The sequence below is a fragment of the Sceloporus occidentalis genome, unplaced genomic scaffold (genome assembly GCF_023333645.1).
Source record: "Sceloporus occidentalis isolate IW3139 unplaced genomic scaffold, rSceOcc1.0.p SCAF_131, whole genome shotgun sequence".
In the NCBI taxonomy this organism is placed as follows: Eukaryota; Metazoa; Chordata; class Lepidosauria; order Squamata; family Phrynosomatidae; genus Sceloporus; species Sceloporus occidentalis.
Window position 1 is genome coordinate 695882 of NW_028317111.1, and position 27779 is coordinate 723660.

A 27779-nucleotide genomic window follows, 5' to 3' on the forward strand; every position below is an offset into this window, starting at 1 on the left:
TGTAGTTTCCACCATCACTAACTACAGGCGTGTACTCTATCCGAAAGAGCTAACTGATCCGTGCGAATCATAGGACCTCCCCACACCCATTACTCTCAGCCAGCAATGTCCATAGTCCACTAGGAGTTCATATAGATAATGCATTTCCACTCTGTGCGGTGCCGGTCAGTGTCACACTCCAGCAGAGATGCGAGGACTTCACTGTTAAGAACATATATACAGCGGAATACATAGCGCCTGTCACTTAATTATTATTAATATTATTAACACGCTTATCTAGCGCATTATTTCCCGCACATAGCACTGCGCTGTATTATGACACATATATACGACTGTTAACCCATAATATATGGCGTCACTCCGCAATAACCAAATTGCCACAATACAGACGTTTCCTATAAGAAGCATGAGTATTCCGTTTGCTACTAAATAGATTCCGTTCTGCCCTTTGATCCGGATTCAAACACATCGAGGACGGAAAAAGCGCTTTCAGAGATACCGTTTATCAGTAACTATGGCAACATCCGCCCCTCACACGCAACGCTCTGCACAGAATCACATCCACCGTCCGTAATCAAGATATTGCGCGCTCCATCCCTGCCCACTCCTGTGATTGGCTAGCTGTCTACCTTCCTGAGAACGGGCTGCTTCTATTGGTTTGTGTCCCATTCCGTGTCCTTGGCTGTTGTACTGAGTGGCCACTGCAGGTATCAGTCGGGCCGGTGACTGGCCTGCTGGTAACATGGGGGAAAAGCAGCTGGCTGTGTCCGAGTTCCCTGCAGTCTCCGCGGGGCTGCTCCTGTTGCTTCTGACCGGGCTGCTGGTGCGTTATTTGCTGCCCAGGTCCTCGGGCAGCCCCCCACCGCCATGCATTCGCGGGTGGATCCCCTGGTTTGGGGCGGCTTTCGAAATGGGAAAAGCCCCCTTGGAGTTCATCGAGAGGGCCAGAGAGAAGGTAAACCTGCCCCCTGACCCGGCACAGAGTCTGCCCCCTGAGATCGGTGCCAACCGGGCCATGCCTGCGCTCGCCCTGCTGCTTTAAATCCCATACATTCAGTAAATCCTTTTACTAAAACCACATGTGGCTTATGTGCTCTTATTTGGAACTATTTGCCCTAAAATAATGTGCGAGATGAAAGGATTCCCCCAAAAACCCAGGGGTGAAAACATCAGGTCACCTCATGTACCCCATTTAGAGGAAAGCTGATCAACAAATCGATTAATAAAACCTTAAATAAAAAAACACTAGAAAAATGAATAATTGTTTTTTTTGCTTTTTTTTTTGTAACAACGTTTCCAACATTCTTTTTGGGTCGTTCCGTACATGTTGTGTACGTTTGGGCGCGTCGTCCTCCGCCCGCGTTACCTTCCCAAAATATGCGATTTTCTTTCAGTTCCGTCTGATGTTCTATTTGTTGCGTTCAATAAAATTATCGAAATCCATTAACTACGGAAAATGTTTGGTTTTTAATGTGAAAGTGTGAATTATGATTAAGAGGATTTTAAGGGACACTTTGGGGAGCAAATAAAAAGCCCCAATCGGGTAGATATTTAATGAAAATGAGGGCGTCTGATCACCCTTTTCTTGCAGCACTTCTTAGATGGAGAACGCTGACCGTTGACCGTCTGATACCCTGCTTGCTGATCACCTTTTTTTGGGGTCAGCCAGGACAGCTTTGTATTGGATATTTTCTGCACTCTGTTGTGTACGAGCTGCGGTTACATCAAACAACTTGTTCAAGAAAATTCACTCCCCCCCCCCCATCTGTGAATTTGTTACTTTGTATCTTCTGATGATGGCGTTGTGTTTGTAGATCTGTGTTTATGAGGATTTTTTTGTACATGAACCTTTTTGTATTTGCGCCCCGTGACTTTTATAGAATGAAATCCTCTGTTTTAATGGAAGTTCGGTGTTTCCGGATTGGGTCCGTTGAGTTTGGGGAAGTGGGGCTCTGCCGGCCCCCAGGGGCCCACTTGGACGTGCGCCCTTGCGAGGTGCACTGCCTTAGAAACAGCCTCAACTGTTAAAACGGGTCACATGCTCAATTCAACTCTCAGGACACAAAGCCGAACAATATACAAGCTTAGCGAGCGCTGCGTCCAAGTCTAACCGCTGCTGGTCTGCCGTCCGATTAACGTCAATGCTGTTTACAAATTAAGTTTCATTAAGTTAATCGAGCCCTACGAGTGTGTAGAGATCCCCGTTATAAAATGTCGGGATCCCTGGGGATAATTCCGGTTGTTATGCCGGTAATATCACACGTTAAAGTTATAGGAATCTGTGGGGCACAAGTCTCCGGCATTTAATTAAATATGCACCGGCACTGAAGGAGTTAAATCTGTGAACATTTTCCCGCTCGATGCGGTTAACAGATTTCATCGCTTTCTGGTCTTTATGTAATAAAGTTAAAATTACCGTAATGACGTTTTTCTGTCTCCTCACCCATTAAATTATACATTATACGGGGCCGTTGCAGAGACATATGGTTTTCAAGCCCTGCTGTGGTGTAAGGGCTGCACAGTTCGGGTCCTCGAGGACCGTAAAGGGGCCGCATTTGTTCGATCTCCCGGCTTGATTACAGGTATTTGAATTAAATGGATATTTTTTCTCAGATAAGACTGGGCACCAGGACTGTCCTGTGCACAGTGGGACAGTTGGGTGGGGTGTATATCCCTTTCCCTGTAAATCGTCTGCCAGTCACGGTTTTAGCGCGGAGCTCTCTTGTGAAGCAAGTCTGACACCGAGATGTCTTTGCCCCAGCCGGTGGGGGGTTCTAATCTCTATTGTTTATGGCTCTTTTGGCAGCACGGGCCGGTGTTCACCGTCGTGGCAGCCGGTAACAGACTGACGTTTGTGAGCGGGGCGGAAGGACTGGACGCTTTTTTCACGTCCAAGAAAGTGAGTTTCCCGCAGGCGGTGCAGATGCCGGTTCAGCGCACCGGTAAGGACTACCAGTTTTGTTTGTTCGTTTGCTGTAAGAGCCGTTTATAAAGCTGAATAATTAACTCTTTCATACCTGAGGGATTCTGTGCTGCCGCCTGACGTATATATACGTCCTTCCGGTCTAATGAGGGCTGATGGTGCATTGAAGGAATTGTAGCAATCGGTGGTGATACACCAGCGGCTCTTAGAGCCCGATTGATTGGAACCATTAATGTGAGGTTAGCTTCCCGCCGGAATTCCGTTACATGTACAGGGACCGGTCCTAACTGCCTCTACGTCTCTCTGAAGCTTCCATTGGAAAGGAGAACTTCTACAAAAACCACACAGCCATCCACGAGACGATAAAGCTCCACCTGTCCCGGAAACGGCTGCAGCCGCACGTCGCCCGTCTCTGCGGGGAGTTCTGGGGGCATTTAGAGCGACTTGCCCCACGTGGAACGGAGGAGCTGTACGGTCTGGTACGGTAAGAGGATTGCACCCGTGTAACCTTTTGGGTTTTTTGCCCCAATATTCTTCTGCTCGCCCCATTAGGTGACCCGCGTTCACTGTTCACGTGGTGAAATGCCGCATGTGCCGCGAGACGTCGCTGACCGTGGAGACATCTGGGGCGGTTGTGATAAGTCTTCTGTTTTTTTCCCCTCGCAGACGGGTCATGTACCCCGCCGTGGTGGACACGTTGTTTGGGAAGGGGGTTTGCCCCACGAGCGAGGACACGCTGGAGGAGTTTGAAGAGCACTTCCGGAGGTTCGACGAAGGCTTCGAGTACGGCTCGCAGTTACCGGAGTGCTTTTTAAGGCGAGTGCATTGGATCTGACCCGGCGACCTGGTCAGTCACATCTCTCGCATTTACCTCCATCCTGAGTGCCGTAAAACCCTTTAAACGTTCTTTACGGCCCTGATTGTGTGAAGGTTTTAAGGGGCTTTAGGTCATCCGGTTACATTTTTCTCTTACGACCTGGTGGTCCGTGGCGGGTAACGGGACGCTTGCGCAGCTGATGCCGTCGCCTGCGGTCTCGGGTAATTTAGCCTCCTCTGGCTCTAATGCACGTCAGACCAGGAAGAGGGACACTGGGGGCCCTGGATAACAAAGCTGAGTGGGGGAAATGGGGAGCCCGGCTGAGGATGATGAGTCTGGAGCAGACAGAGGTCGGCAGTAGCAGCGCAGAAATCAGATGTTTAGTTGGATTAGTCAGAGGTACGGAAATGTAGCAAAATCAGGGGGCGCAGTCAGGTCAGATGTCGCCAAGGTCAAAGCGGACCTTTCCACAGATTCCAAACATGGATCATAGTCAGATGGTCCAGGAGTCGGCAGAAGATTAGACAGGGAACGGACTGAGGCGCAGGCAGACAGAGCACCTACGGTCAATAAATAAATACGCTGAAGGTATCTGAACTCAGGCAGACAAACGTTCGAATGAGCGAGGCTCTACCCAGGCTGCCGCTCGTCGCGTAATCGAGTGCTCTGTAATATTAGTGAATATGGTTACGGATTGCTCACTGTGTTTTGTGCTCTTGCAGAAACTGGTCTCAGTCCAAGCAATGGCTCCTGAAGTTATTCAAAAGTATTGTAACAGAAATGGAATCAAAGGAACCGGAGGAAGGCAACTCAAAGGTAAACTACCCTTCCGGGTCCCGCGGGCAGCCGTATGGAGGGGCGTCGGGTCCCGCGGGCAGCCGTATGGAGGGGCGTCGGATCTGCGCTTAGCGATCCAAAAAGGGTCCAGCGTGCCGGATGTTGGGAATGAATAAATCTCCCACATACTCTGCAGATCCTTTCAATGTGAAACGCTCTGCAGAACCAGAAAAGATGTCTCCCTTTGTGTGGACGTGGTTACCGTGGTCCATGCTGGTTTTTTTTGTACGGTGCCGACAGCCCCAGATCTCTTATTTTTTAACCACCCGGTCGGCGAGGATGTGAATGCTGTCTAAAGCCCCTGATCCTCTAGGCCCCCTGGTGGACACATGGGAAATAACAATCAACAAAAAGTTTCAAATTGGCCCAAAATGTTTAAATGAGAGAAGCTCGGAGACGTCTTCCGTTGCCCCCATATCTGCCCTCCCCTGAAATATAACAATATATTACTTAGTGTTACATTCCCCATTCTTGCCTCAATATCCTTTTATAAAGTATTTCCCGTTGTCACGTCACAGAAGTAAAATGTGAATACGGTGCACGACCTCGGAGTCTGGGATTGGCATGAACTGAAGTTAGGTGCTACGATGTATCAGGGTGATGAGTCTCGGGGGGGGGGGTAAGCGTGAATGAATTGTGAGCCTGAATGAGCGAAGTTCGCTGTTCTCCTACTCGGCTGGTGTAAGAACTATAGAAATTCATTCACTGTGATGGTATTTGCCCCAGGAGGGCAGCAGTTTATGGATTAGTATTTTACTTCTTATGAACTGTAAGGCTGGGATAGGGTCCTGCAGTTTATTATTTAGCCTCTCCTGACGTTAATTGGCTTGGTGAGACTTTGGGTACCGTCTTTGCGTGTTGCGTGTCGAGTCCATCCTTGCACTTAATGTATCTAATGTTTTACTATATTAAGAGGGTGCTAGATTCATCGAATGTCCTCCCAGCAGAGGTGGTAGAGGTGAATGCAGTGAGGGAATGTAAACATGCATGGGATAGACATACGGCTCCTGAATCTAATCCGTGACATTCTACATTTCTCTGAATAAAGCGTGATGATGAAAAGTTTATTTGTAGCATCGTTTGGGTTGCGTTGTCTTCATTTTGCTTTCCCCCGTTTAATCTCGCGCAGACTTTATTGGAACATCTTCTGGACACCATTAAAGGGGTCGCCACCTACAACAACAGCTTGTTACTGCTCTGGGCGTCTCAAGCCAACGCAAACCCTGTAAGTACTGACGGCGCTATCAGCGTATGATCGTACGGAGATGTATATATTATATAGTGTGTGTGTGTACGTGCTGCGTGTGCGAAGGTCATATATGAAACTGTGGCGCTCCTACCGTCTAATCAAATGTGATTATATATATATATATATATATACTCTATAGACACTTACATCGTAGAACCATTTGTTGGGAGATGGGTAATTAATGGACATCTGCCCTCGGGGGGGGGGTGTATATATTTTATTAAATTTATTTATATTTTGTTACTCGAGGTAAGTATTCATGCCAACTTCAGAATTTTTACCATTTGATAAACTGACCTGTGACCAAAAAAAAAGATTAATCAATTGGGAATAATTTTTTTTTTATTTATTTTTATTTTATTTTTTTTTTTTGGTTTGGTTTTGTTTCCAAGATAACATTTTGGACGCTCGCCTTTATTATTTCGGATCCTCTTGTCTACAAAAACGCCATGGATGAAATTTCTTCTGCGTTTGGTGAAGCGGGTAGGTCTTAGATCGTTTTGGGGTTTTTGGGGGCGGGGGGGTTGTGTTTTGTGGACTTTCAAAACACAACCAAAAAAGCCAGTTACAAATTTTTTTATTCCATTTGGCAACTTAAAAATAAAATAAAGTCTAAAATTGGAAAAAATTGTCTGTAATGAATGAATATATTTTCCCCAATTTTTCCCCAATGCAGTTTGTGTAAATACTTCCGTTATATAAAAGAAACAACGTATTTTTTAAGCTTTCTTGAGCACTGATATGCAGAGCTCATATCAGAATACAATTGCCTGGTTTTTTTTTTTTTTTGGTTTTTTTTTTATGGATATATTTGGATTTTCCGGTAAGTAAACGTAAGGCGCAAGGCGCTGTAACCTGGTTTATCTGTACATCAAACAAAACTTAAAAAGAAAGTTGGGTGCTGTCCGATGCCCCTGTGAACGTTATGCGGATTCATATTCTTCCAGCAGGGGGCAGTGTTTGCCAAAAGGGAGAGTTGGACTGAAAACGGGTCCAAGCATTTAGACAACTGATACTTTTCAATAATAATATTATATATTCTATAAAGTAAGTGGTAATACCCCCTATTAAGTGAAATACTTTGGGGCAAAAAAAAGCTGTCTGCACCGTTCTAACGCGAGATTCCAGAATTTGATATACTTCCCATATTTAGATAGTAAGTTCTGTGGGTTAGGTTCCTCTTACCCCAACGTTTTCTTGGCTGATCACCTACCTACCCTATCCCTTTTGTCTGCTGTATGGCGGGGAGTGCGCCCGTTAATGCTTTATATGAATGTGTTTGTTGGTAGAACTTATTGACGGAGCAGGCGGTCCAAATGGTTGCGATCTGCTCTTTGTTTTCCTGCCTGTTAGAAGAACTCAAATCTTTTTACCCGTGTTGGTTAAGGGAAAACAAGCGCTTTATGCTGATAGCCGCACAAAATATATTTTTGCCAGAGGGCACAAGGTGGTGATCGTTGGGGATGTCCCCTGGTAAGAGCTGTAACGGTTCTGCTGTCGTTTACGCCCCGGTAAAGTCCCGTTCTTTATCCAAACAGGCAAAAAGTTTTGTTTAACCGAAGCTGATCTGACGAGGCTTCCGTACATCAAGAACTGTATGCTGGAGGCAATAAGGCTGCGCTCCCCAGGGGCTGTCACAAGAAAAGTGCTGGAACCGCTGAAAATCTACGTAAAAGTGCTTTATTTGCCGTTATTCTGCTCACTTTTCTTAATTCTCTGAAGGTTAAAAACATTTTTTAAATCAGTTTAACTCTTTATGATATGAAAGAAACAGGCAGGGCTTCTGTCACCTCTTTCTGCAATAATATACCTGAACGAGAGACCTCAGTGGTCCCAAATGCTTGCAATCTAACCCAATTTATATAGCCAATGAAGCTCTCATCTCTTCAGCAAGACCAGCGTTCCCAGCTGTTACTTTTGCCCCGTTGGGGTAAATCATGGGTCCTCCAGCAACAGCGCAGGGAGAACCTCGTCTGTACGTAGTTTATGGGATTCGTTTTGTTGCGGTGACTCTCTTTAAGTCATACATTGGTCTCGTTTTAACCCTTAGAATTACCGGGTTCCTCCGGGAGACATGTTAATGCTGTCGCCTTTTTGGCTTCATCGAGATCCCCAGCGATTTCCTGATCCTGATGCCTTTCGACCTGTAAGTTCCAAAACATGTTAATGTTGGCGTTATCACTGAGTAAAGTGAGGAGTAACGCCTGCCAAAGAATTCATGGGTTCTGCGCATGTTCTGTCAAACGCCCCTGTCTGTTTTACCAACCGCTGCGCTGCGAAATGATTGGTCCAGAGCAGTAGAACCTCTTCTCTGTGGGGATGACTTCCTTCTACTAAAACACATTCTAAAAGAAGCATTTTTGGTCCAGAGAAAAACCCCGGAGGTAGAGTTTCAGCGCTGGTCCGCTGTGTTGAAAGTATGTTTGTCTTTATGAGTTGGTAACTGATCGTGTGAATGGAAAGGTGACTACCTGACACGGCCATAACGCTAGAGACTCTGTCATTCCAGGTTACGTGTCTTAGCTGCCCCTACATAAAGCAAAAAGCACATCCTTTTGTGGTCATTAGCGTACCAGGTACATACCGAAAAGCTGTCCCTACAGGACCCAATGACGTACCTGCTAAGTCATTGGTTAAAAGCCCTCCCATGTGTTCGCAATTGCATGGTCGCCGCTTGTTCTGACCGCTCCATGGAGAGTCCAGTCTAAAGCCAATCGCTTCCTTTGTTAATAATAATAATAATAATAAATATATATATTATATACCGATCAGCCATAACACATGGGCACTGACAGGATCTGTGGGGGGGGGGTCAAAAGTGGTAGAGGGAAGCACTATAGGAGAACTCCCTGATTGCTGTGCTGGGAATCCCAAGAGTGACATCACAGGGTTTCCCCTGTGCTGATAGAGATCCCTGGGTCCTAAAAGACCCCCAAATGGGATCTCGGTACTTTTTTTTTTTTGTTTGTTTTGTTATATGTACAATCAGATATAGCCCTATAAGACATTTTTAACACCATTTCAACCCCTTTACAGCACTCTCCCGTTACCTTGGGGGGGAGGGGGAAACTGACGAAAATAAGTGTTCTAAATAGCTTTCTGCAGTCACTTATTTTCTGGGCAAGAAAGGAAAAATATGCAGTGTGTTAAAAACACCAAAATAATAGCTATCGATAAATTCAGAAGAGATCGGCTGCCTGAAAAGGTTTGTCTTGTTTTTTAGTAACTTTTTTGGGGTGGTTTTGGTGTCTCCTGGCGGGTTCACCGATCATCATATTATATACCGACCGGCACTCCCGGCAGCCAGCTGTCGGCAGCTCTTATTTTCAATAGACCTTTATTTCTATATTTATGGATGTCGCTCATCTGTAGCATAGAAGAAAATTTAAGCAAGATTGCAACTATATTTTAGTATAGGTTTTTGTTTTATCAGTTATCGCTAATTATTTTTTTTAATGTATTTCTTTGATTTTAAAAGGACCTACGTCTTCTAGACAACTTCTGCGCGTTCATCAAAAATAATATCGTGTTAACGAACACATGGTAATAATGACGAAAAACTAATATTTTGGTTAAAAAGGCTTAAGCTTCTTTAAAATGCGTTCCAAATTAGTACGAAATAATATAAAAAATCTAGGAATGTTGGAGAAAAAAAACCTCATTGTGGATCTGGCGCGGCCGAGATCTGCTCCTCGTAGAAATGCTCACTATTGAGCCGTTCTTCTATCCGCGTTCCCTCTCGTTTTATTAAAATATGAAAAAAGGATTAAAACAAATATTCGTAACGATTTCAACTGAAAACGATTTATTATATGATAAAGAACTCAGAATAACAACATTTCTGGCGCGGGGGTCCGGTCTTCGTGTTATGCGCCGTCGGGCTCGCTGTCGGCAGCTCCCACCTTCTCCATCGCGGGACAGCAAAAAAAGCAGCAAATAAACATCGGTGAAGAAAACCGCCTATGATGTCACTCGTACTGTGATGTCACACTAGTGTCACGGCGGGAATGCTTGCTGCGGAGTTCAATCACACAAAATACAGTTTTATATCCAGTAATATAATATATTGTTTAATTATAAGAGTTTGGGTTTTTTTTTTAATCAGCGTTAACTTTATGCAGTATTTATGTTATAATATTGTTCTAACTGTGACACGTACGCAGAGCCCTCTCTCCCTCAATATGATGTCATACAATCCAAATGTCCAAAGAATTGGTATAAAAAATAACATTTACAGGCCAAATGTGTCCATTAATTTAAAATCTAATGTATCCTTATAATCACAAACTGGTGCGAACCTCTTAACAGGGCCAGCACCGGATACTTGCATTTCCCCTGCCTGAGAACAGGTTGATTTTCAATATGGATTATAAAAGCAGTACCTGCAGAAATATCCGGTCTTCCTATTATTATGGGCCGTCGGGCTTGCTCTCGGGGGCTCCTGTGTTCGCCGTCGCGCGTTTCTTATTATATATAACGAAGAGGACAGCAAAACAGCAGCAGAACAGTCCGAAGCAAGCGATCATCGGGGCAACTACAGTAATGCCCCACGCAGCGGGGGCCGCGGGGGTCGCTCCGGGTTCGGGGGCCGCTGTCTTCTCCCGGGTCACCTCGCGGTCTCCTTTACCCCGTGTAGCCGGGAGCGGAGCAGCGAATAGTTCGCACATCAGCAGGAATGAGAGGAAAATCACAGGCAACATGTTTCTTCTCCAGTGAAGGCCAACAAGTGAATGTCTGAGCCTACGCTCTGTGCTCTCTCCCAGCTGTGCCTTTATTGCATCACTGGGCTATGATGTCACTCGCTGTGCTGTTACTGCGGGAAGGCTGGCTGCTGAGTTTAAGTACACGGAGTTTTATATCGGCTTCTCTGTGTTACGTTGTAATCGTTTGTATTTTCACCCTCTGGTTTCTGTTGGATGTTTATTGAGAATGACCGTACCTGGAAACTGTCATTTATAGTTTTATAGTTATTTGTATGGCAAATAGTGTGACGCGGGTATGTATAAGGGGTGCGTGGGTATAAGAGCTCGAGCGCGAGATAAACCATATGGGGCTGCTCTCTAAATGTTTCCAGGGTTACTTTTCAGTCCCAGTCCGGCCCTGTAGGAAACTAGTAACCGTTCACATTCATTTTGACCAACATTATTTGGGATTTAAAGGAACAGTATTTTTAATTATTATTATTAATAAAATATTTAAGTATCCTGTCCTTTCCTTTTCTCTGTGACACACTGCCCCTAAGCATCATCATGCAGATACAACTTGCAATTTAATATACGGACATAGCAGCAGGGGTTAATATTTATAAATATTGGCTGCAGGGGCTATTATCAATAAATATTGGCTGCAGTTGATAATATTTATATATAATGGCTGCAGGGTCTAATATTTATATATATCCACAGCAGGGGCTAATAGTAATAGATATCGGCAGCAGGGTCTAATATTAAAGAATGAAAAATAACTTCCAGTTCAGCAGTTATTTTGAAATCATATTTCAATCACGGTCTTTACGTCAAAGAGATAAGTACATATTATGTAGTTAAAAATGCACGTTTAACGCATATATATATATATCTATATATTTATATAGTGTATATGCACCGCTTTATAATTTGGCCCCCCTACTTTGGTCCCTGGCCCCCCATGTGCCCCCCCTAAATATGAAAGCTGAAGACACCACTGCCGACCGGCACTCCCGGCAGCCAGCTGTCGGCAGCTCTTATTTTCAATAGACCTTTATTTCTATATTTATGGATGTCGCTCATCTGTAGCATAGAAGAAAATTTAAGCAAGATTGCAAAAATTTGAATTTTTTTCTATTTTAGTATAGGTTTTTGTTTTATCTGTTATCGCTAATTTTTTTTATGTATTTCTATGATTTTAAGAGAAGGATCTACATCTTCTATATGCCACTCTGCCTCCAGATATGCCTTATACCCCTATATGCCACTCTGGCATTTAGGGGGTTAAAAGGCGTATTATGGGGCAGAGTGGCATATAAGGAGGTATAAGGCATTTCTGGAGGCAGAGTGGCATTTAGAGGGCTAAAATGCATATGATGGGGCACTCCTCTCTGACAACCGGGGAAGGTCTGCGCGATAGACGCTGACAACCCCCGCTGCTAACCGCACCTCCTCCCGGCTGCAGCGGAAGTTGTCTGCGCGAATCGCATAGATGTCTACCCGCTGCCCCGGCTGCACACCGGGGACTCAGAAGCACCGGTAAGTTTGGGGGGGGGAGACAGGAGGACCCAGGTCCCCAGCAGCGCTTGTCTTATAATCGAGCAAATACTTACTATTGACAGGGCCGGCCGAAGACTTAACGCCGCCTGGGGCGAAGTTTAAAATGCTGCCCCCCGCCGAGGGGGGGCGGCATTATCTACCCGCCCCCCACCGGTACTTACCCTTAAACAGTCCTGCGGCGAGTCTCCCTGTGATGCCACGGTGCCGGCTTGTAATGCTGAGCGCCGGAAATTCACGTCACTTCATTACAAGCCGGCACAGGGAAACTCGCCGCAGAAGAGAGAGAGAGAGGGGCGCCGAGCGGGTACTGACAGCTTGGTAAGCGAAAACCACTCGGCGCCCCTCTCTCTCTCTCCTCCGCTTCAAAAAAAACAAAAAAAAAAACGCTTGGGGCGGCAAAGTGCCGCCCCTTCTGAAGTGCCGCCTGGGGCAATTGCCCCAGTCGGCTCCATTGTAGGGCCGGCCCTGACTATTGAGCCGTTCTTCTAACCGCATTCCCTCTCATTTTATTAAAATATGAACAAAGCATTAAAACAAAGATTCGTAACGGTTTCAACTGAAAACGATTTATTATATATTAAAGAACTCGGAATAACAACATTTCCGGCGGGGCGTCCGGTCTTCGTATTATGGGCCGTCGGGTTCGCTGTCGCAGCTCCCAGCTTCTCTGTATTATTGGCCGTCGGGCTTGCTGTCGGCGGCTCCTGTGTTCTCCGTTGCGCGTTTCTTATTATATATAACGAAGAGGACAGCGAAACAGCAGCAGAACAGTCCGAAGCAAGCGGACAATTCTCCGGGTTTTTACCTCAGTTTCGGGGTAAAGGGGCAGATTCTCCGGGTTTTTACCCCAGTTTCGGGGTGAAGGGGCAGATTCTCAGGTTCACACAGTCTGAACGCTATTTCTTCCTCTTGTACACCAATTGGATAGAAGACTCTCAGTTGGTGCTTTTGCTTCTAATATGATATACCTGCTTGAATGCAGGTGACTCTGTTAAATGTATCTTTACAGCTCAAGGTTTCCACGAGGGCCGGGATTAGAGCCATTTGGTTAATTTGTTTGTCCAGTCACTACATAGAAGCCTCGCGATGGGATATTAAAGGGTTAATATGCCGAGTCTCCGGGTCGGCTCATATAGAAAGTTCCCGGTTCTACTCGTGTATGGGATCAGCTCTGATCTACTAAACATCCTTATCATATCATCCTAATCCCCCGGATGCATGAGAGTCAGACAGAGAGAGAGCATTTAATTGGGGGTACGATAGAAACATCTAAATACTTAGTGATTCAGCACGATAAAGGAAGAGTATTTAAAAGGAGAAATACGACCACAACAAGAAGACACAACCATAAACTAGAGGGGCAAAGATTTAAAGGTAACATCAGGTAATAGTACTTTACGGAAAGGGTAGTGGATGCATTCCAGCAGAGGTGGTAGAGGTGTTCACTGTATTAAGACATTTAAGCATAAAGCCAAGCTAGATATAGCATAAGGCCGGGGACTAAGGAAAGTATGCAAAGGTTGGGCAGGCTGGACGGGCCGAATGGTTCTTATCTGCCATCGCTTTCTGTGTAATTAGGAAACAGGACTTCATTAGCATCGCCGTAAAGCGTCCGCTCAGTGTGGTGATTGAGCTGGGAAAGTCACCCAAAATATCACATGACTGACAGCAACGGCGGCTCCAGGTCTGCAGATGAAGGGGCTTTATTGGGGCAAAATGAGAGAAAAGCAGGTAATCTTCTCTGCTGTGCAGCTTTACCGCGCGTGTAACGCTGTATTAAACGCTTAAAGGACTGTTTATTCCCGCGGGACGGCGTTTTCCTCGCAAGCAATCGATGGTTTAGTGACTTATCTCCCCCCCCCGCTTATCCCCCCCCCCCTACAGACAGAAAGCCACGATTATTTATTTAAGGCCTCGTTGGAAAAATAAATATTTTTCTTCCCACAGGAACGTTGGAAAAAAGCAAATTTAGAGAAGAATGTTTTCTTGGACGGTTTCGTGGCGTTTGGCGGAGGGAAATATCAGTGTCCGGGGAGGTCGGTGGGCGCTCTTTATTCCGTTTTTCCTCTGTTTTGTACACTGTCTCGTTTTCCGTGTTAATATTCTCAATTTATGGATCAGATTTGGGTGACTTATAGCTCCCATCTGCCCACAACGGATGCCTGAGGATGATGTGATCTGTAATCCAAAAAAGCGATGGGCAACGCGTTTACTTACCTGATGCTTCGCTGGCCGCAGTTTGGTGGCGTGTTCAGCGTTCACATGTAAAGGGTTAAAAACTTACAAGAAGCAACATAATACTATTACCCCGATCCTCCCTATAGAGTGTATTCTTTAACCCTTTAGCCATTAACAGGACGAGTTAAATCATAAATACCACGTTTAAGGCGACACATGCGGCCGATCACGATATAAGCTGTAAAAAAAAAAAAAAATTTATCCCAAAAACCCACATTTCTTTCCCCTCCATATATAGTAAAAATGGCAAAAGTGGATATTTTAGTGCTCAAAAAAAAAAAAAAAGGATCGGAGGTATGCATTAAAGTGTCTATTTAAAAGCCCCCGATCCTATCAGTGTGTCTGGTATATGTGCCGGATATATGTACAGTATATATAGAGATATATATATATATATATATATCGCACACGAAACTAAATCTGGGCAAAAAATAAAAAAAATACACCTTTCAGCCCGCTACAAATACAAGTTGTTGGTCCCCCCCAGCTAAAATATAGTAATATCAGTGTGGAGGTTTGCTGGTGAATTTTTAAAGGCAAACTGCAACTCAACGGTCCAGAGATAAGTTAATGGGGAGGAATAATCATGCAGGTCCTGAGAAAGAGGAAGCTGAGATGGCTGCTGCCCCCGTGATATACATTGGTGATCTAACGGATCTAAATACCGTTACATGGGTGGGATTGCTCTATAGAAAGGGGATTTTTGGGAAAAGTGACAGATCTGCTTTAAAGGGGACCTCGCGTCCATTCTCGCTTCTCTCTACCCAAAGACTCGAACCCTGCTGCTCCCCGCCATGCCGCTGGCACACCAGCCCAGTAACCGAGCCAATAAGCCGCCAACTCGGAGGAGCGTTAGCCAAGTGTTTAGCGCAGAATGTTAGGCTAAAAGAAGCCTCCATCACACGGACCTTTCTGTTAATTTATTACAATGGCGCCGCCCGTTGGCTCCGATGGATCTCCGGTTACGGAACGTAAGGTTTTTCCAAGAAATAATAGAGTAATCAGCGGCAGTAAGCGCAGCTACATCTCTACTTTTATTTAAGTCGCCGGTCCCTGCCGGGGCGACCTGCTTCTGGGTTTCAGGTCTTGTTAAAAGTCCTGAGATTTCGGTTTATCATGAGATGTCGCACTTTGAGGTCTGCAGAATTTGCACGGCAACCCCCTCTGGTGATTTTAGGACCACCGCTTGAAATCACTCGCGCCCCCCCCCCCCCAAAACACACAGCCGTTCCTTCTTTCCCAGGCTCTGGATGGCAAGGCATGGCTCCGCTGTATAGGATAGGATAAAGCAGGCTCGTCAAGGGTTCAGTAGAATATCAGCAGAATTTTAATGGCTTCCACGTCATTACGTACATCATCCTGCTGCCGGTCCATCCAACCCCTGTTGGCGTCGTATGCGTGTGCGCAATTACATAGTCGCGTACATCATTAGGTGTATTGCCGGCTCCCACATCCTATACGCGATTGCGTAATCACGGGGAATCAACAGACGACCGTCTCCTCGATATTGCGTGATTGCCTCTAAGCGTCTTTAGATCGCGTCGGGTAGTTTTTACGCTTCGGTTAAAAACTTATACAATAAAAAAGGAAGGAAGAGGGGATCGGTTGCTTATCGATCTCACTACATGAATACACCAGCAAAGGTACACATAGATACAGTTGGTATGAATATTCTTCAATAAAAAATCAATAAATAAATAAAAAATGGGTCTCTGTGTGATATAAAGTCAGACATACTTTCCTTATATTAGGATAAAAAATCAAATCAAGATTCACATAGATTTAATTATCAGTAATAATAAATATTAAATATCACGTCCTAAAAAATACTATATACTCGATAAAAAATATTTAATAAAAATAAAAAATATGTATACTTGATTTTTTATATAGAAGAAAATTCAATAAATATTAAAATATGTTTAATTTAATTTTTCATTTAATTTTTGTGAACATTAAGAAGTACTCCATTTGATCACATATCAAATATCATAGAAGAAAAAAAGACAAAAAAACTTGGCGATACCAGTATGTTAAAGTGCAAATATAAGTCAGTGCCATAATAATAAAGCTAATATTTCAAGCATATTCCTTAAAGGGAAATAGGATAATATTCTGGAATTATTCCTTAAAAGGAAAAACAACATAGTTGTATCTAAGTGCAGCTGTCATGAGACAAACTTTATTACATACATTTATTAAAGTGCTTAAAATTTAGTGAAGTGCAAATCAGTGGAAAGAAAGGGCCACGTGCAGGTAAGGGGTTTTCATTTGTTTTTTTTTTCCCCTTTATGTCATGAAAGCAAGGATATCTAGATCTGTATTTAGTCCACCTCTCTTGTGAGTTTGAAACCTAAAGATCCACTCTGTCTCTCTTCTTGCTAACTCTTGTTGTACATCTCCACCTCTCCAGTGCCGATATATTGGATCCCGCATTCGAGAAGATATATAACATTTTTGGACCTACAATGAATAAAGTGCTTGATTGAGTATTCTTTTTTGGTATTTGTGCATGTGAATTTGCTGATTTTTTTTGTTTTGTCGATGACACGTTGTACACAGTTTGCACTTTCCACATCGGAAAAAAAAACTGGGATTTTCTTAAATAGAGTATTTATCATTTTCTTTAATTTCTTTTATATTAGGTAAAACACTAGGCGCCAATATTGATTTCAAATTTTCAGATTTTTTTGTAAATCACATTAGGTCTTATTGGGAGATGGTCCTTTAAGATACTATCTTGTTTTAAAATGGGCCAGCATTTAGCTATAGCCTTTTTGATGTCATATGCCTTGTCATTGTATTTAGTTAGGAAAGCAAAATCAAACTTCCTATCTGGTTTGTGTTTATTATCCTGGAAGAAAAAATCCCTTTTCTTTTCTTTTACTTTTCTGGTTTTGAAACTGCTCTGTAACAGCTCGTCTGGATACTTTCTCTCTTTGAATTTATCCATAAGAGACTGACTTTGCACCGAAGATGCTGATTTCTTCACCCAATTTCTACGTATACGACCAAATTGCCCTTTTTGGTATATTCTGTAACCACTGGGGGTGATGACAACTAGAAAAATCCATATAACTATTCCCATCAGTGGGCTTAACCCCTTGATGACAATTGCCGGTCCGGGCACGTCACGGAAATTCATGTCGATAACGACAAATGACGTGCCAGGACCGGCACGTCATTAAACGGGTGCAGAAAGCGATCTATTTTCGCTTTCTGCACCGAAACGGCGTTGCTGTAATGCCTCGACCTCGAGGCATTCAGCAACGCCATTATCGGCACAAAGGGGCCATCTCTGGCCCCTCCCCGGGGCGTCAACATCCGCCATACTTTGTATGGCGGCGGACGCCCGTTTTAAAAGCGTTTAGGAGGCGATCAACGATCGCCTCCTAAACTTAAATGGTGTCGCTGGAATGCCTCGATCAGGAGGCATCCAGCGACACCAAACACTTACCTTTGGATGGGCTGTGACCGCTCCGGAGAGCGGTCACAGCCGCAGCTGCTGGTGATCTTCGCCATCTGCAAGATGGCGGCGGTCCGGGAAAATTCAATAAAGAAACAATAAAGTCTAAAAAGTTCGCTAGACGGTCTCCAGACCCTCTAGAGAACTCTGGCTCCACTTGCAGGTTGAATATAGGTACTGCATTCAACCATGCAAGTCAATGGAGCTCAGCTTTCTAATCACAGTGTGATTAGAAAAAATAAATTTAAAATAAAATTAATAATAATTAGAAAAAAAATAGTAAAAAAACAGTAAAATGTAAAAATAATTTCCCACTGATGTCACTATCAGGGCAACCTTCAAGTTGAAAAAAAATGTTAAAAAAATTTAAAAAAAGGCAAAAAAAAAATATATATATATAAAAAATATATTTTTGTGAGCAAGTCCTAAAATTAGCATATTAGCTTAAAACAATTCTCGCATGGAAAGAGTTAAAATACTGGCATATTAAATGCCCATGGGGTGTCTACTTTTAAAAAATGTATGATTTGATGGGGTAAATTGAATTGGCCGGGTTCAACAAGGTCCCAATTAACACGGGGGGAAGGATGGCCACACATCTAATTTCCAATTAGAAAAATGCACACGTACCAAATGTGGCCTTTTAGTTCCCCCCAAAAATGACAAACCCATGCATGTGGGGTATCACTGTACTCAGGAGATGTTGCTGAACACATATTGGGGTGTCGTGTGACAGCGGCATATACCAGGAGCTGTAAATTCATACATAAAGTAGGTGTGTGTGGGAAAAATACACACACAAAAATACTACTGCAAACTTTGAAAAAATGCTGGTGGTAAAATGTGTGCATGCAAAGAGTTAAAATACCAGCATTTAAAATACCCTGGGGTGTCTAGTTTTCAAAAATATATGGTTTTGTTGGGCACACTGAAATGGCCCGGCTCAAAGATGTACCAAATAGGGCACGGGCAGTGGATCCCCAAATGCCAAAGTTCATCATTGAAAAATGTGCATGCCCCAAATGTGGCTCTTTTGCCCCCGAACAGCCAGGCAAAATCATTCATGTGGGGTATCACTGCGCTCAGGAGATGTTGCTGAACACATATTGGGGTGTTTTGTGATAGTGACATATACGAGAACTTTTTAATTCATACCTGAAGTAAAATGTGTGTGACAAAACAAATGGAAAAAAATGACTATCACAAAGTTTGACAAAGACTGGTGGTAGATATGGTGCATGGAAAGAGTTAAAATACTAGCATTTGAAATACCCTGGGGTGTCTAGTTTTCAAAAATATATAGCTTTATTGGGCACACTGAAATGGCCCGGCTCAAAGATGTACCAAATAGGGCATGGGCAGTGGATCCCCCAATACGCCAAAGTGCAACATTGAAAAATGTGCATGCCCCAAATGTGGCCCTTTTGCCCCCAAACAGCCAGGCAAAATCATTCATGTGAGGTATCGCTGCGCTCAGGAGATGTTGCTAAACACATATTGGGGTGTTTTTTGATAGTGACATATACCAGAACCTGTTTATTTATACCTAAAGTAAAATGTGTGTGAAAAAACAAATGCAAAAAAATTACTACCATAAAGTTTGACAAAGGCTGATGGTAGAATAAGTGCTTGGAAAGGGTTAAAATGATGGGGTAAATTGCATTGGCCGGCTTCAAAGATACCCGAAATGGCACATGGGGGGAAGAATTACCAGATTTGGAAAAAATGGCTTTGAAATAGCAAAACGGTACCTGTACTTATTGCTCCATAACGTGCAGAAAAAAGCAAAAAAACATAAAAACATTGGGTATTTCTAAACTCAGGACAAATAGTAGAATCTATTTAGCAGGTTTTTTTATTACCTTTTATAGATGAGTAAAAGATTTTTCAACTAAAAGTTAGAAACAGTCATTTTTTTCTAAATTTTTCACTATATTTTATACTTTTTTTAATAGTAAATAATATGATACAATCAAAACAATGGCATCTAAAGAAAGCCCTTCTTGTCCTGAAAAAAACAATATCTAATGTGTGTGGGTTCAGTAAACGGGAAAGAAGAAAATTACAGCTAAACACGAGCAGCGCAGAAATGTTAAAACGGCCATTGTCACAAAGGGTACAAAAAGTAAAATCAGCCTTTGTCACGAAGGGGATAAAGAATGTCTTAGATTGTATTTTATTGTCTTGTATACAGCGTGTAAGATCCAAAAAGTTAATCTCTGTTTTGTCAATAGAGGATGTAAATTGTAGATTGTATTGGTTTTTGTTCACATATTTCAAAAAATCGTTTAACTCGCACATCGATCCCTTCCAAATAATTAGTATGTCATCAATGTAGCGCCGCCAGAGGACCAAATTTGCACCAAAGGTTTCAAACTCACAAGAGAGGTGGACTAAATACAGATCTAGATATCCTTGCTTTCATGACATAAAGGGGAAAAAAAACAAATAAAAACTCTTACCTTGTTTTTCCTTTTAAGGAATAATTCCAGAATATTATCCTATTTCCCTTTAAGGAATATGCTTGAAATATTAGCTTTATTATTATGGCACTGACTTATATTTGCACTTTAACATACTGGTATCACCAAGTTTTTTTGTCTTTTTTTCTTCTATGATATTTGATATGTGATCAAATGGAGTACTTCTTAATGTTCACAAAAATTAAATGAAAAATTAAATTAAACATATTTTAATATTTATTGAATTTTCTTCTATATAAAAAATCAAGTATACATATTTTTTATTTTTATTAAATATTTTTTATCGAGTATATAGTATTTTTTAGGATGTGATATTTAATATTTATTATTACTGATAATTAAATCTATGTGAATCTTGATTTGATTTTTTATCCTAATATAAGGAAAGTATGTCTGACTTTATATCACACAGAGACCCATTTTTTATTTATTTATTGATTTTTTATTGAAGAATATTCATACCAACTGTATCTATGTGTACCTTTGCTGGTGTATTCATGTAGTGAGATCGATAAGCAACCGATCCCCTCTTCCTTCCTTTTTTATTGTATACGTTTTTAACCGAAGCGTAAAAACTACCCGACGCGATCTAAAGACGCTTAGAGGCAATCACGCAATATCGAGGAGACCGCCGTCTGTTGATTCCCCGTGATTACGCAATCGCGATTAACTCTACATGCATGGTTAGCCCCACCCCTTAAAGAAGCTCCTCCCCCGAAGAGTGGGAGCCCCTGCACAGGCTGCCTTTGGAAGTTCAGCCGTCTTAACTTCCTAACCGATTTGCTCCAGCATTTTCAGGGGAAAACATTTTTTTGTCCTGCATGCCACCAAACCAAGGAAAAATAGTATTTGTTTGGGAAATACTGGCTAAAAAGGGACTATGATTTAAAAAAATCATCCAAAGAGAGTCTGTTTTTTGTGTTTTTATCAGATAAATATGGACTTGCAGCCACATATCGCTTTACTTGTCCTGAAGTATATTTCTATACATGACCGCTAATTCTGAATGTGGAATCTCATTGGCTAATGATCTTATGATATAATATATATAAAATATTTCTGATTAACCGACCAATGAGGTGTTTGATACCGTCTTTCTATGCTTCATTTGATACAGGTGGTTCGCTTTAATGGAAATCCATATGCTGGTTACCTTAATGCTTTATCGATATGAATTTCACCTTCTGGACCCAGTTCCAAAGCAGGTACCCGTTCATGTACTATACATACATACACAGCCACACATACACAGCCACACATACACACGGCCACAGCCACACACACACAGCCTCACATACTCACAGACTTACACACACAGCCACACACACACTCACACTGCCACACGTACACAGCCACATGTACACACGGTTATGTGTTTGGAAACAGTAAACATGTTTACTAATTAAACTTAGTGAAATACTTTATTCTTCTTCTCAGAGACTTAGTTACTTAAATGGAAAGATAAGTTCTGACATCAGATGAGATCTGTCCGTCCGTCTAATCTGCCCATTTCTCCTTCTATAAAAACTCAAACTGTTCCACTTATCTACCACCCTCTCAGTAAAGTTACCCTTACATTACAGTTAGGTGGTAAGAGACTGGATTATCAGATGCCTGTTTGCCATTTTTGCTCGTTGTGCTTCTTTGTGGTACATTTGTGGTGTTGGAGGGGAAGTTATATTTTTTGGAATAAAATGAATTCATTTTATTAAGATATTAAAATCATCGAGGAGAGAAAAAAAAAATCCAAAACTCTCGACAAACTCCAAAAAACCCAACAATGCTACAGCGCTCACGCTGTGAAAAAGTATTTGCCTCCTTGCTAATTTCTTTTATTTTTTTTATTTGTCTCAAATGTTTCAGATCCTCAAACCAAATTATATTATAAAACAAAGATAACCCAATTAAACACAAAATGCTGTTTTTAAAATGATGATTTCATGTATAGAAGGAAAACGCTTTCCAACCCTACCTGGCCCTGTGTGAGAAACTAACGGCCCCCTTAGTTACTAAATTAACCAAATAAATAGAATCTGTCTTGCATAGCGAAGTCGTTGAAAAGGACCCAAAAAGTGGGCTGATGAGTCAAAAGTGTTACTTTTTGGAAGACGTGCCTCCCGTTACATCTGGCGTAAAACTAATACATTTTGTAATAACCGGTTATTAGGTTTGGGGGGGGCGATTACTTTTTCACATGGGTGATATAGGTTTTGATTAACTCTTTACCTTCGATGAATGATCATTCAAAAGCTGCATTTTATGTTGTCTTTGTCTTAAAATGTGGCAAATAAGCAAAAATAGAACAAATCGGGAATGAGCAAATAACTTTATACAGTACCGTATATAAAATAAGGCATAAGCTGAGGTTACATCGCAACGCCCGGCCCCCTACCAAAACTATTTTTATTACAATTCAGAAATTGGTTAGATTTTACCAGCTTTGTTGCCCTCGGTTGATTTATTTGTGCTCCGGAAATCGGGAATCTGGGATTCCAAACTTTAGAAATGGCGCTCCGGCCGTTCATCCTCATCCATGTCAATTAGAATTTGGATTCTTGGACGTACTGATGTCTTTGATACGAATTATTTCCCTGCATCGAGTTCTTATCTGGGTTGTCAGCTGACACGTCGTGTTAATATTTATGAACGAGAAGCTATAGAGACATATTAAGTAGATTAGTAGAGAAAAGAGACTGAAGTGAAAAATGGCTGTTTCTTCTAACTCTCAGTTTTGTGTTAAATAGTTTGTGTTCTCCACTGGCATGCAATGTTTCTACAAAAAGTGCATCAGAGAGCTGTTAGTGGGTGGGGAGTGGGAGCAATGTGGGCGGGTGGTGGGCGGGGAGTGGGTGTGACCAAACACCACACCCCTACGCAGAGATGAGAAGAAACCGACAAGGAGATCCAGGATTGGAGACTCCGGGTCATAAACTAAGGGAATTATATTAATTTTTTAATTGTTAATTTTTTTTGTGTTTTATCTTTTAACAAATCTAAGCATCCACTGTGACAGGGCCAGGCTAGCTGGCTCATGTGTCATATGAAGTTTAGCCGGGTCACGGAGCACTTTTGTGTCCGGTTCCGTATACCGTGACCCGGTAATATATTATATTGTGTTTATTGTGTAACCGGCCCAGAGACTGATGTGGATTCAGCCCCAGCCTTCAAAGAGACGATCCTATAATCTGGCTGGGGCTCTTAATCAGCCAACACAGCCCTGTCTGCCCAGACGGCACCCGCACTACAGGGGGGATAACACAGGTGGGGGAACCCATTGTATTCTGTAATCCCCTCACCTGATACATCCCCTGTATACTGATGGGATTTGTGATGGGATGTGGCTGATGGGATTGGGGGTTGGGTTCGGTACACATTGCATTGAGATTGTATATAAATTCTGTGTGTTTGTAATAAAGAGAGTTCTTCTGGTTTTACTACGAATGGTGGTCTGGATGATCCGTGGATAGCTGAGTGCGATCCGTATGAGGGACTGACTGGTGATTCCTCAGCCCTCAAACAGGGGGACCCAGCCTTGGGTACGGTGACCCTGTACCATCCACCCCACGTGTCTTTTAAATACTTCAAACACTGCAGCTGTAGTTGCTCTCCTCCTTCGTGGCGTGATGATTCTTGCCACTGATTGGTCGCTTCAAGTAGCCAGTAAGTGGCAAAAAAGTGCTTCCATTTCAATGAATGGAGTAGCTTTCTGCGCATGGGCGCGGCGTCTGGATAACCCCCCACCTGCAGCCATCAGATGCATGCAGGGATATTTGATGGCTGTAATGTTCCTTTCAAGTAGCAACCATAGATTCTGCACTACAAATACAAAAAAATGAGTGATGGGCAGCTTGAATGTAACCCCCCCCCATGTATATTCTGGACCATAAAAACCTCCAGACAGATCAGAATCCCCAAGACATCTCTACTCACCATAGGTGAACCAAACTCACTTCTCATGCGCTCAAAGTATACCCGTTTAATCCGTTCAGTGCCACCACATTACAAAAAAGCCAAAATATACTACTGCACCCCTAAATGTTAGTTCATTCTTTAACAGGGACTTACATGTCCTTTGACATCTTTATCACCCCCCCCCATCTCCATAACATTATATACATGAAGGACAGGTGTCCCCTAACTGGCGACAGCACACAGCCCACCCACCATGTTTCCTATGAGCTTATTGAGGGAACACGGGTACGCGATTCACGAAGGATGTTCAGCCCTGACATGCGGACTCCTCGGTCCAGTGACCGCATGCCATGGTCGTCCAGTAGCCACAGGTGCTAGCTGGGCCTCAGATAAAAGAAGCAGACAAAGGGCCAGACCGTAACATCTATATCTACCCACCAGGTGTAAGAGGTCTTATATGAGGACAAAAACCCACAAGCTCACGGTGACTATTCCATCATCATCATGCGCCAAACACTTCACGGCGTCTGCATCGTTCCATAACACAACCATAACACTGTCATCTAACTAGTAATGCCCCCAGTACCTTCCTGCCAGGGGATGCACGCCATAGCTCTTGATACCTTTTGCCTGCCAAGAGACCCCTCACCTACCACAGGTATGCTGAGCTTCACCTGGGCATAAGGGCAATCTAAAAGAGGACATTTGGCCACCCCACAACCAAGTGAACCGTCTACAACCCGACACGGACAACATGTCTGATCATCGCGGCGTGTGCGTTTCTGTGTAACGCTGCGTTGGACGTCTCTTTGAGGATGGAGAGCGCCTTGAACATGCGCCAGTTACTATGGGGTAGAGCAGGATATGCAAGAAGGTACTGAAATGGACAGCCTCATCTGTGACTTCTTCACGTGTAGATAAATACATTAATAGATTGCAAGCTCTTAGGAGCCTCTTCTGCCCCAGTATGTAAGTTAACCATAGAATCGAACATTTTAGAACTATTAACTTGGCCGATCTCAGCCAGATGTATTACTGGAAATGGTAACGATGGAGGGATGGCAAAAAGCGCATGCACGATAGCTTCGCTCTTATTAATGTCTAACACTCATCATAGCCAAATCGAAGCATGGCTGAGGGTGATGGGAGTTACAGTGCAGTTCCAGTGCTTGTTACAACGTATTCGCTGAGGACATTTTAGACGGAATCATCACGACTTGTTTTCCAAAGAGGTTCCATCGGCGCTCCGGGGATAAAACCGGATTCTCGGTCCGGATGGACGTTTCAGGGGCTTGCTTCGCTTTCACGGGACAAAGAGATGCGAGGAGGACTCGGCGCTCGTTAACGCGGTCAGTGTTCCAGTGGAAAGTATTGTGATGCGATGGCATTCTCCGGCTTACATTCCTGCCATTGTTGTTGGGATGAATCACAGATTGAAAGGGGAGAAACGAGTGCTGATAGCGTCCTACGTGCCGTCTGAAAGAACGCTGACCTTGAGCCCCGTCGCTGCGGCTGTGTATCGGGTGACGCTGACATTCTACCTGCTCGCTGTAATTCTCTACCGACGCTTACGGAGAACTTCTGTTGCCGTTAAGAAATGTAACCGTTTTGGCTCCGATTACACTTCTCGAGCGATACGTTCATTGAGTGGACACCGCCTGCCAAATGACCAATAATTTAATTCACTGCTAAATTAAATGTTAATATGGATTTTGAGCGTTTGTCCCGATAAATATACATTGTTTATACCCTCCCGCTAGAAGTTCTCATTTTACTGCCCGCTGTACTGAGTGACACTATGATGTCACCCCTACACCCTACCAAGGAACTTCCTGGCTCAGGCTACCGGGAGCCCTCCCACCGAGGGGGCGGACATAGCCATGCAGGGGCGGGGCTTGTAATCTATAAGAGGGGGATAATCCCAGATAAACACGGGTTCCCGGTCTGCCCTGCACCCTGTCTTGCATCCTGTGTCTCCTTCATTCTGTTTGTTTTTGACTCTTGCAGCACCCACCCCTGGTGACCAGGGAGTAAAGTGAGGTGGAAGTGCTGTGCTGCCATAGTGGGGGAGGGGGGGGGGGGAGGAATCGGCTAAAATAGTTCCTCCATACTACCAAACTGGGTCGGAACTGGTGCGAGGGGGACGACCGCTTGATCTCTCCCAGTGCCCAGACTGGCCACCGGTGCCACACACTCACCCACTCTGCCGCTCCAGTGGCAGATCGGGTGACAGCGGCTGGATGTGCCCCGCCGCACGCTTCGTGTATATCCAGCCGTCAGCCGCACTTCTATCATAAAGTGGCCACTTGCCTTAAAGCGCCACGGCCGCCCCATCTCCGACCCTGGCCTCTCCTGTTAGAAAGCGTATGACGGGGGCACCTGGAGCTGTAGTTTGCCTAGGGAGCTAGAAACACTAGCCCTGGCCCCGGGTCACCTGTAGAAAATAAACTCGTACATTCGGTAGCACAATGTATGGATCAAGGTCCATTCTTTCCAAACGTGGGCAGAAGATGAGGAGACTGCAGAGAGGGAAACGTCCTCGTTGTGTTTACGAGGAGACAGAGCCATAAAAATTTCAGCCTCCTGAAACCGCAGCCACCGTCTCGGGTTCCGTTCACTGTTTTTCTTGGCACGGAATCGGGATCGCTCGTTTCACCGAACGCGGCGGGGTTTACGCTCATCGAGTAGACTTAAAGGGACACTCCAGCCATCATGAGCACTTTAATGAGAGCCGCGCGGGCCCTTTAAATATACACGGTGCAGAATCTCTAAGCATTTGCCCCGTTCCTCAACCCTCCGCTAGTTGCCAACATATGATGCTGACGCATGGTATACTCACCGCTAGCTACGGTGGCGTGTTGTGGGGGGGTCTAACGAGACTCTGTATGCGTAGTAAACACTCTCTTTGATTTCAGCGCTGCAGCTTCTACTGAAAGGTAAGTATTTTTATTTGTTTTGGGTCTTCAGGTTTTAGGAATGCTCTTTTAGTGTGCGTTCTTTGGTACAGACTGGGACGGAAAAATCATGCATCACTTTTTTTAAATATAATTTGTGTTTTTTTTAAAAGACTCCCAATAGTTGGTATTTCTTTTAAATACTTTTTTAAAATACTTACAATTTTTTTCATTACGAAGTTCCACTGAAATGTCTGCGTTCTGTCCTAAATCTTGAATGTTAAAGCCCCCTTTAGTGACGGTCACTGTGTAAAGCATACATGTCATCGGGTAACATTTTCACCCATGCATTGTGCTGGCCATTTTGTACGTATAATGTGTAGGTATAATGTAGACGTGCTTTGAACCTAAAAAGTTGGGTAAAAGGAATCAAAAGTCATGAAAAATGTCCTAACCCAAAGACGGGAACCCTTCTCATGGCAACGAGGCTCATCTTTTTTTAGGGATGCTATTCTGGTGCACAGTCTGAAAAGTTGTCTTATTGCCATAGCAGCAGAATTGTATAATGTATATTTATTTCATATCTGGTACTTGGGTGCCTTATCCACCATATTGAACCTTCTTGATTACGATTGTTTTGAAGAGCAACCTTCACTTGGTGGGCACGCAGCAGCCGGACGGTCCTTGTCGGGTCCGATTTAAACAGAGGGGATGA

At 43.5% G+C, this 27779-nt stretch overlaps 1 protein-coding gene across 1 annotated transcript; it reads left to right on the forward strand.

Moving 5' to 3' along the window:
- Window positions 1-742: 742 nt before the first annotated feature.
- CYP39A1 (cytochrome P450 family 39 subfamily A member 1) lies at window positions 743-27779 on the forward strand. The gene is made up of 12 exons (XM_089499211.1): window positions 743-955; window positions 2807-2942; window positions 3233-3407; window positions 3590-3739; window positions 4463-4556; window positions 5707-5802; window positions 6219-6309; window positions 7365-7495; window positions 7877-7972; window positions 14019-14107; window positions 21376-21463; window positions 27708-27779. Exons 1-12 carry the CDS (start codon window positions 743-745, stop codon window positions 27777-27779), a joined length of 1431 nt encoding a protein of 476 aa, XP_089355337.1.

Coding starts and splice junctions, on each gene's coding strand:
- CYP39A1 (XM_089499211.1), top strand. CDS start 743: ATGGGGGAAAAGCAGCTGGCTGTGTCCGAGTTCCCTGCAGTCTCCGCG. Junction 956..2,806: donor TCGAGAGGGCCAGAGAGAAG/GTAAACCTGCCC, acceptor CTCTTTTGGCAG/CACGGGCCGGTGTTCACCGT. Junction 21,464..27,707: donor TGGACCCAGTTCCAAAGCAG/GTACCCGTTCAT, acceptor ATTGTTTTGAAG/AGCAACCTTCACTTGGTGGG.